Source organism: Phymastichus coffea, unplaced genomic scaffold, assembly GCF_024137745.1.
Source record: "Phymastichus coffea isolate CEN01 unplaced genomic scaffold, Cenicafe_Pcof_1.1 PCOF00036, whole genome shotgun sequence".
NCBI classification, from domain to species: Eukaryota; Metazoa; Arthropoda; class Insecta; order Hymenoptera; family Eulophidae; genus Phymastichus; species Phymastichus coffea.
Genome location: NW_026706847.1, coordinates 2,295,196 through 2,304,877, shown reverse-complemented (window position 1 = coordinate 2,304,877; position 9,682 = coordinate 2,295,196). Strand labels below are relative to the sequence as shown.

At 34.4% G+C, this 9,682-nt stretch overlaps 3 protein-coding genes across 4 annotated transcripts; 2 read left to right on the top strand and 1 right to left on the bottom strand.

Moving 5' to 3' along the window:
• The first annotated feature begins 437 nt into the window (after nt 1-437).
• On the top strand, nt 438-4,046 carry LOC131663548 (E3 ubiquitin-protein ligase PPP1R11). 2 transcript variants are annotated; one of them, XM_058934014.1, is made up of 5 exons: nt 438-641; nt 711-1,032; nt 2,896-3,004; nt 3,075-3,233; nt 3,314-4,046. In XM_058934014.1, the coding sequence occupies exons 2-5, from the start codon at nt 961-963 to the stop codon at nt 3,340-3,342; spliced, it is 369 nt and encodes a 122-aa protein (XP_058789997.1). In that variant the 5' UTR covers nt 438-641; nt 711-960; the 3' UTR covers nt 3,343-4,046. The 2 variants fall into 2 exon arrangements, with proteins under 2 accessions (XP_058789997.1, XP_058789996.1); XM_058934013.1 differs by having other exon boundaries at nt 438-1,032.
• LOC131663547 (succinate--hydroxymethylglutarate CoA-transferase) lies at nt 1,049-2,859 on the top strand. The gene is made up of 3 exons (XM_058934012.1): nt 1,049-1,807; nt 1,902-2,404; nt 2,477-2,859. The coding sequence occupies exons 1-3, from the start codon at nt 1,252-1,254 to the stop codon at nt 2,705-2,707; spliced, it is 1,290 nt and encodes a 429-aa protein (XP_058789995.1). The 5' UTR covers nt 1,049-1,251; the 3' UTR covers nt 2,708-2,859.
• Nucleotides 4,047-4,185: 139 nt separating the features above from the next.
• On the bottom strand, nt 4,186-9,298 carry LOC131663546 (F-box/WD repeat-containing protein 5). The gene is made up of 10 exons (XM_058934011.1): nt 9,014-9,298; nt 7,416-8,112; nt 7,100-7,257; nt 6,843-7,020; nt 6,265-6,457; nt 5,944-6,186; nt 5,694-5,875; nt 5,281-5,620; nt 4,991-5,203; nt 4,186-4,908 (listed from the first exon to the last, which is right to left on the bottom strand). The coding sequence occupies exons 2-10, from the start codon at nt 7,888-7,890 to the stop codon at nt 4,641-4,643; spliced, it is 2,250 nt and encodes a 749-aa protein (XP_058789994.1). The 5' UTR covers nt 7,891-8,112; nt 9,014-9,298; the 3' UTR covers nt 4,186-4,640.
• Nucleotides 9,299-9,682: the final 384 nt, after the last annotated feature.

The window sequence follows — 9,682 nt, the reverse complement described above, 5'->3', positions numbered from 1 at the left end:
GTATGTAATAGAGATTTTCAATTTCTTTTTATTGTACTTGATTTAAATAAATATCTTTATTTAAATCAAGTACAATAAAGGCTCGGCTTGAAAATGTAAACACTAAGGCCCTCGCCACATATGCGCATACGCGTGCGTACAACGGAGTACAAACGCGTACAAATCGCTAAAAAATTTGGTAGTGCCAACAACAGAAGATTACTACTATTTCTCGCATGCCCCAAATTTAAATGTTGTTGGCACTATCAAAATTTTTAGCGACTTATACGCGTTTGTACGCCGTTGTACGCACGCGTATTGGCATATGTGGCGAGGGCCTAAGGGGAACGTAGAAGCGTGAAACTAATCAAACGACGGTCACGGGTACAAAGAAAATCTAGAAACGCCACGACTATCCTTTTATAAGTTTGCCTTTGCGAGAGAATGATCGGATTTTCAGCACTGGGCGTCATGGCGACGCATGACGCAGGCGCAGTCAGTCATATCGCCTGTACTGATAGAAAAAAACAATAATTTAGTGTTTATTGCAAAACTACCACCATTTTGCATCGAGTAAAGAGTTTTTCTGCACTATCAAAATCGGCGCGATCGATTAATGAACTCAAATTGATAAAAGATCGGTTGATTTTAAGAAAAAAATTGTAAAAAATTCGTCCATTATGAGTTTTTTAACAATCACTCGTCAATTAAGAATCGCGGTATTTTTTTAGTGACAGCTGCGTAACGAGCACATCGCGCGGCATTTTTTGATATATCACTCTTTAAGGTTCCTGATATAAGCTTAGTAGGATCCGAAGTGAGGTGCCACCTAATTAAGTTGATCAGGGAAAATCGTCAGACCTAGCGCCGATCAGACTGCCTGATTGACATTTCTCATCGGGAAGTCCGCGGTTACATTTATTGAGTATCACTTCGCTAGAATAGAAAAATTACGTTTAAACTCTCAAGAATCTTCCTTAAATGGATAAACAAATGTCGGCTGGACAGGCAACGTCATCTCAAACCGAGACTGTTGTGGATGGAGGAACACAGGTACCTTATCTTTGTTTACGCACCGTAGAGAAATGTTAATTCATTTATGGAACTGTCCCACTTCGCTTACGTCGTAAGATAAGACTGCTTTCTTTTTATAAAATTTATCTTTTGGATTCTCGATTTATTTAACGGATTTCTGACATTATTCTGAGTTCGACGCTGTTCTGATTAATTTATAAATAGTTTACGCAGTTTTTCTATAAAAAACTCGTGATAATGATGCGTTTTATGACATTGTATTTTTGCTCAGTGTCGAAACTAAAAAGTGCAAACAGTTTTTTATTGAAAAGTTTGTACTCTACTAGTTCTGATGATAAATCTCCTTTAAATGGGATTCGAGTGCTGGATCTCACTAGAATTATTGCTGGGCCATATTGCACTATGATTCTTGGAGATTTGGGAGCTGAAATTTTTAAAATTGAAAAACCTGGTGTTGGGGATGAGGCTCGTAAATGGGGTCCTCCTTTTTTCGAGAATACCAAAGAGTCAACTTATTTTGCTGCAGTGAATCGTAATAAAAAAAGTGTGTGTGTAGACTTAAAGAAAGGAAGAGATATAATTTATGAGTTAGTCAAAAAATGTGATGTTTTGGTTGAAAATTATGTGCCTGGCAAACTATCAGAAATGGGATTGAGTTATGATCAAATAAAAGACGTGGCACCTCATTTAATATATTGTTCACTTACTGGTTATGGGTATGAAGGACCATATTCCAAAAGGCCTGGTTATGATGTTATAGCAGCTTCCTTAGGTGGTCTAATGCATATTACAGGCAAGTATATTATATGTATAATTTGTTCAAACAGATAAAATTTTGGCAAACTGATTATTTTAAATGGTAGTTATAAATAACATTTACTTATTAGGACCAAAGGATGGACCTCCATGTAAAGTTGGTGTAGCAGTAACTGACTTAGCAACAGGATTGTATGCTCATGGTGCAATCATGGCAGCTCTTTTACAAAGAATCAGGACTAACAAGGGCCAATGGATTCAATGTAATCTTCTATCAACTCAAGTAGCAAGCCTTATTAATATTGGTTCAAATTATCTTAATGCTGGCAAAGAAGGATCCAGATGGGGTTCTGAACATGAAAGTATAGTGCCTTATGAAGCTTTTTCAACCAAAGATGGTTATATGACAATAGGAGTTGGAAGTGACAAACAATTTCAAGACTTAATGAAGAAACTCAATTTGTTAAGTTTAGCATTTGAAGAAAAATTTAAAACTAATACCAGTAGGGTAAGAAATAGAGATGAATTACTAAAATTACTGCGAGGAAAATTTCTGGAGAAGACAAATGATGAATGGAATAGAATTTTAGAAGGTTCTTCTTTCCCTTATGGGCAAATAAATAATATGAAACAAGTAGAAAACCTTTGGTTACATTTTTTTAAATTATATGCACTGATCTTATAATAATAATAATATAAATTACAGGTATTTGAAGATTCCCATATTCAACATATAAAATTAATTAAAGAAATAGATCATCCTGTTACCAAAAAAATGAAGGTTGTAGGACCACCTGTTCAATATTCATTTGCAAAAAATGCCGTACGATTGCCTCCACCAGTATTGGGTCAACATACAACAGAAGTCTTAAAAAATATTTTAAATTACTCTGATAAAACTTTAGAAAGTTTAAGAAGAAATAAAATTATTGAATAATTTTTTTATCAGGAAATTATTTATAAAATGTATTGTTATTTACATATTTTATAAAGGTTTTGGAATAAATTTATTTTTACTGCAAATATTTATTTCATTGCAATACTTGAACTTTTTTGTTGATGGGACCGTTTCATTATGTAATTAGACAATAAAATAGATGTGGATGCATTTGCTTTATTTTTCAGAATGCTCCTACTGTCAGATTACGTCTTCGAAAACCACGCTCAGATAAGAAAGTACAATGGACACAAGGAACTGTTGATAACGAACATTTAAATAAGAAGAAATCAAAATGTAATTTTTTCAATTAGAAAAATAAATTGTACATATTGACATCTTTTTTAATAATCTATTTATGTTATAGGCTGCTGCATATATGAGAAGCCCAAAAACTTTGGAGAAAGCAGTTCCGAAGACAGTGAAGACGAATGTGAACACTGTCATGGAAGTAAAAAGGGCCACAAAAAGTCTGAACCCACCAATAAAGATGAACCACCTGGTGAGAGCATTCCATCTGGTCCAGGTAATTTAAATAGCTCAATTATGAATTTTTTTATATCTACTTATATGTATGTGGTACTAATAATTTTTCTTATATTTCAGAACCAATAGCGACTGGTGGATCAGCTTGAAGATTTCGTGGATTTAATGATTTAATCCCTTATAATAATTGACGAAGCGCGAATCGTGTGTCAAATGTAAAGTCATAACTAAGCGATATATCTGACTGTGATTTTGTTATTTATATTTATCTACATAAATGTTTCAATTTTTTAATAGTTATATGAAGATGATGAAATCAAATTTATCAACTACTAATAAAGCAAATACGTTTTCGTCCATTCAACTTCAATTTAATATAAAGTTTTAAATATTGTTTAAAAAAAAACTATCTTTGTAATCATAACAATAATAATAATAATAATAGTAATAATAATAATACGTAGAAACAATGTAAGTAAATCGTTACATGCTAATAAAACTTAAACTAAAAAAGTTCAATGGTTCATCAAAAACATAACGTAGAAAATAATTTAAACCTACTATTTTTCCAGTTTTTAATATTTCAATCAATATTTGCTTCTATCAGTTTAAATCTATCTGTTGTACAAAAGTTAATATAAGTCTTTACGAACAAATGAAAAGCATTAATAAATTGTACAAGTTTGCAAAAATATGAAGTATATTATTAGGAAAACATAAAAGTTACACATCTTACAATATTCTCCCCAAAACTAAATATTTATAATATCCGCAACTCATATAAATAACATTCCAACAATAGATTTTAATTTACTACACTTTTAAAAATGAACAAGCATTTTGAAAGTATAAGCATCAAATAGAGAGAAAAATGTCATATTTCGAAAGTATATTTTATAATTCAAGTCATCAAGCTATCTACTTTACTTTCAGAATACTCATAGTTCTTTCAACGATTTCATAAATATTGACATTGGTTATACATCTATCTGATTCATTACAAGAATAGTTGTCTTCAAAACGGTCGTCCATTAAAATAGTCTCTAATGGTAGATTGAACAGTATTCTTTTTATGCGCTTTCATGTTTTAAAATAGAATATAGATGTCATGGCATTTAACTAATTATTATTCTAATTAATGTTTCTGTGTATTAGTATGTAAAGGTGTTTACATGTCACAATAATTATATACAAAATTTGATCAACAAACCGAATTTGATTATAAGTACATTTCATTCAATATATATAGAAAATTTAGTCATTGACGACATAAACATAACAATCCCAAATTAAACATGAACTAACTGCCATCACTTATCTTATTTTGATTGACAGAATAATTTTTTTCATTTATAATTTATTATATTACTTGAAACCATTCAATTCCCAATTTAAAAATTTTAGCCATGACAAACAATTTTTAAATTGGAAATTGAATGGTCTTTAATCAGTCAATATTACATCTACTTTTTTGATATTTGTGCCGTTTCCTCACTTCCATGCCTCTTTGCATCTTGGTTTCATCTAATCCAAGATGTTTTACCATTGCGCGACTCCTCCAAACTTTAATTGTATAATCATCACTTGTAGTGACTAGCATCTCAGGATCACGAGGATTGAAAGCTACTGAATTGACTATATCTGAATGAGGAAATTTAGCTAAACATACACCATAATGCCTGTCCCAAAGATATCCATGTTTGTCTTCAGCGCCGCTATAAATCAAAAATAAATTTTCACAACTTTTAGCATTTTCAACATAGTATCTAAATAATTTATAAAAGTAATTATTTTTACCTCGCAACATATTCATTACATACATCTAAAAATAAATAGTAACACTCATGATTCGGCGTGTAAGCTTTGTGAGCTCTCAACATTGTACCAACTTGCTTTAGTGTTACTAAATCAATAACATGAATATCAATTTCCTGAGCTATTGGTGGCGGTTCTAATGGATTTGTAATTATATATCCTCTCGGCCATGGCCTAGTATTAATATATAAATATCTAAAGAAAACAGATAAATCTTATCATCAAACAACTCGAAGCTGGTGAATTTTTATTATAAATATAAAGAGCTATACCTATGATCGGGTGACAACCCCATTCCTATTATATGACCATGAAGGTCAATAAGGTGATCAATTTTATCAAATTTATCAGCTACCGAATCGTAATCACCCCAATTAGGTTCCGGTTCATAGACGCCATTGTTTTGTTTGAGACGTTCTCGATCTCGTTGAGCAAGTCGTTCTTGGAGTGAAGGTCCAGGATCGAGTCTTCTAGGAAACGTTACTGGCTTTATTCGCTTGAAACCCACTTGATGTGGAGTGTACGTTTTCGAGCCTTGCGTAAAAATAAGGAACTTCTCCGGGCAGTCAGCTAAGTCATCAGAATCATCAAATTCTTCGGCTGACAGTGTATCTGTAGAAATCAAACACAGAGTTGTAGCAATTATTAACTGTTTAAAGTGGTAAGATTCACAAGTAAATTTTACCATCTTCGTCGCTGTCATCTTCGTATTGTGGACTAGACTCATTATCACTATTATCGCTATTTTGAACTTCTCTCTGCGCTTCGACTTGTCTGTACTCTTCATTATATCGAATAGGATTTGCATACTCGAAGCCATCGCCTAGCTTTCTCCAATTCATAAAGCCACCCTCCAGCGTACTATATCTACATAAAGATTATCAGAATTAATCTTCAAGTTTAAATAAAATTAATCTGTAACTTATTTTGCTTACTGCAGTCTCGACGATGCATGGTGCAAAACCTCAGGTTTTTCTTCTTTTTCTCCGTCTGGGCTAGTAGGACTAGCAAAAGCCAACGAGATATCTCGATGACTCAGTGGATTTCCTTTTTCCTCCTTAACGTCTACGTTAGATGTCGACGGCTGCTTATTTTGTGCGTCATCTTCTGTTCGCGCTGGGGTCAAACAATTGGCTACCATAACTGCTCTAATTGACGATAGGTTCCCGTTGTAAAACCTGTAATACTTGGCTTTGAGTCAAACGCTTCAGTGTCAGGTGCGTGATGACTATTAATGAAGCAAATTCATTACGTACTTGTATAATTTATTCATAATGGGTATGTGCTCGCTTCCCGTCTCTTGATTAGCTTTGTTCAGCCACAGTACACTTGTGCTGACCAGGTGCGCAAGAAAATGAAGGCTACCACTCAATAGGTACCGTTCGCTGTACCAAGTACCAAAGATATCATACGGTTTATTCACCACTCTGCATTGCAATTCGAAGCTGGCTGTCGATGAATGAAATATATATTATTAAATGGTTTATATAAGTATTTTTAAATATGTAGTATCGATTAACGTTCACTTTTTAGATAATTGATCTCAAATAAGATTGATACAATTGTGTAGTGACACAATTATCTTCGAAAGTGTTTTGTTATAATTGAACATATAATAAGTGCACTTTAGCGCATTGACATTAAACATTTGGTATTGACATTGTTATTGTTCTGAATATATTTAGATGATCTGTTTTTCTTGGCAACTCTAAATTAGAGTGAGCTATTTATATCTTATATGACAATGAAATAACGTTATTAATAAAATTATAGCTTTCCGAAAATCACTCGCAATAATGTGATTCGTATTGTATAAATTTATATGATGTCTTACGGGCAAGTTTGAAAACTGCTATTTCGCCAGAAGTACTGGGTGGAATGCCAAAATGTACACCAGATACCAACAATAACGTATCTGAAGAATTAAATTGAGAAAATTGAGTGTATTTCCAGCTGAAAATCTTCATGTCGTGCTGGTATTTCACGGTCACTGGGTGTTGGCTATTCCAAACCTATAATTAAAAATAATAGCGGTAGAAAAAAAAACTTATACGGTGCTTGAAAATCATTTTTATTTTTCCTTATACTTACGATTACCCAGCCATCCTTTGAACAAGTTGCAAACATTTTGCCATTATGCGAGAAACTAACGTGTAAAACTTGATGAGCGTGTTCCTTTAGTGTTTCCGTTTCGACCAGTGGTATGTGATAAGCTAAACGCTTGAATTCGCTTATCCAAGAAGTTTTCCCTTCAAATAATAAAGCGAAAATTGTTGTTAATTGATGTTATAAAAATTACCAAGCTTTTATATGCAAATAAAGCTTTCTAAAAATTTGTAATTAAAAAATCAATTTATAACGTATACAATTAGCCAACAAAATCTCACGTAACAATTTGAAATCTCACCTGGCATAATACCAACACTCGGATCAATTTTGTAAGTCCGATAGAAAAGTGCCTTCCAGAGAAGTTCGTCTCGCGAGACACGATTCCACGACCTGCATACTTCGCCAGCAGTAAGTAATTCTCTCGGATTGAAAAATTGAAATATAATTAGAAGTACGAAATCCGGCATATAGAACCACTTGGTCACTTCATAATTCAATTCTTCCTCGCAGCTTTTCATCTCCGTCTCTTCGTCAGATTTCTCATTTTCACCCATCGATTCTATTTCCTTCTGAACGTCCTCATCGCAATTCATTTCTCCTAATTCCAAGTTCTCCCCTTCATACTTCATGTCCGGTTCGTCTAAGGCATCCTCGAATTTCTCCTCTGTCTCCTCTTCTTCGCTTTTTTTCGTTTCATTAACGTCCCACTCGCAAGTCTTTTTCTCATCCGCACAATCTTCCTCGTTCTTGATGAATTCGTCGAACAACTCCATGATTTCTTGGATGACAAGAACTACGCTCTGTTTACCAACGCAGCTGATGGCGCCCAGTCACCTGTGGCTCCTTTGTGTGCGCCAGCAGCAAAGAGCATCAATGCAGTGCTGCTGCTAGTTGACTGCTGCTGCAGTAGCAACGATCGATTGCCTCGAGGTTGCAACTGTTCTCCATCGCGATTACTTGGCGACTGCTGCTACGTTGCACTACGCGAATGTGGCCTGTGGAGAGGATCAAACGACTCTCTGAGTCATATATATATATATACCCTTCGCACTGTCTGCACGTCTGTTTTTTGTTGCCTTATATTGTTCTTACACGCGGCGACACCCGGTTATGCCTTTTTCACTTATCTCTCTCTCTCTCTCACTTCTTAGGCGGTCAATGCATCGATTCATGGCTCGCGGAAAAATTATATTGATCTTGATTGATTAACGTTTCGTGTAATATGGTCGTAAACGAGGGAGAGAGATCTATATGTTTCGTTTGTCCCGGAAGTACGATAGATATATATTACCACTTTGACACAACGTCATCATAGCGTGCACCCAATATTATATTTATAAATTTATTTATAAACACAGATGTTTTGCATTCGAAAATTTTCAAAATAATTAATATATATGTATATATATATATACATATACATACATATATATACACATACACATTTTTAACGAAAAAAGAAGAGTGCACACGAATCCGGCTAATTATCAATGTGGAAAATAATGATTGGTGAGAAATAATGTATAAACAAAGAACCAGCAGGAATTCGAGACAGAGAACGATTAAAACCCCCTTTGATAATTTTTACAGACACGGAGATTCCAAATCCAGAAGATCGGAGATATACTATATATATATTACTGTCGAAGGTCGCAAGTCGCAACAAAGAAATTTAAAAGGCCTAACTCCAAAAAAAGACATCATCGCCTATTTTGCGTAAAACTCGTTTCGAGGTTAACCTCTTTCTAACATCCTTTCTTCTCTGTGTTGCTGATCTTTTTTTCTTTCCTCGCGAGTGCATACTACGCACAACTATCAATTACTCGCATATCCTCTTTGATATTCTTAACATCACAGTTAGTTGTTCCAAATTTAACAAATCGATAAACGACTCACCTGCAACGATAGACGAGAGACACTCACTAAACTTGACACTTTTTCAAAACAACGTCGTCGCAATGCGCTTATAGAATCAGGGGGGAGGGAAAAGAACGAGACTATAAAACACGGGTTGTCGTGTGCAGCTCTCTCTTTCTTTCTTCGTCGGCACAGTGCGTTTGCATGTGCAGCAAGAGAAAAAATTTCGCATAGGTACGTGTGTATGTACGTACTTGCAAACACGTCAAACTATTTTCGCTATTATTATCGTCAAGCAGAACGTCCTAAAGCCCTATAGTTCTATTCTGCTCTGCGCATGTGTGCTGTATAAAACTTGCGCAATTTGCTTGGCGCCAGCGCGAGCAAGCGTAATATATGTTGTATACGCTTATTTTTCTCTTCTTTTTTTCTCGGTTCAAGACAGAAAAATCCCGTTGTCTCATGTACGTATACACCTATTGTTAATCAGAATGCACGCAAGCGTTGTAGATGATCGTAAAAGCTCGTTATTCCGCGCGCAGTACATACTTAAGGTAATGATGCTAGTTAGTTGCCTCTGTGTAGAATCGCCTGTACCTTTGTGCAAGCTTCCTTCCTTTTCTCATTTGCTTTTCGAAATATATCGAAATAAAGCTTACGAAACAGAAGCGTCAATGTTGTGGACATGCAGAAATAATATTATACCTT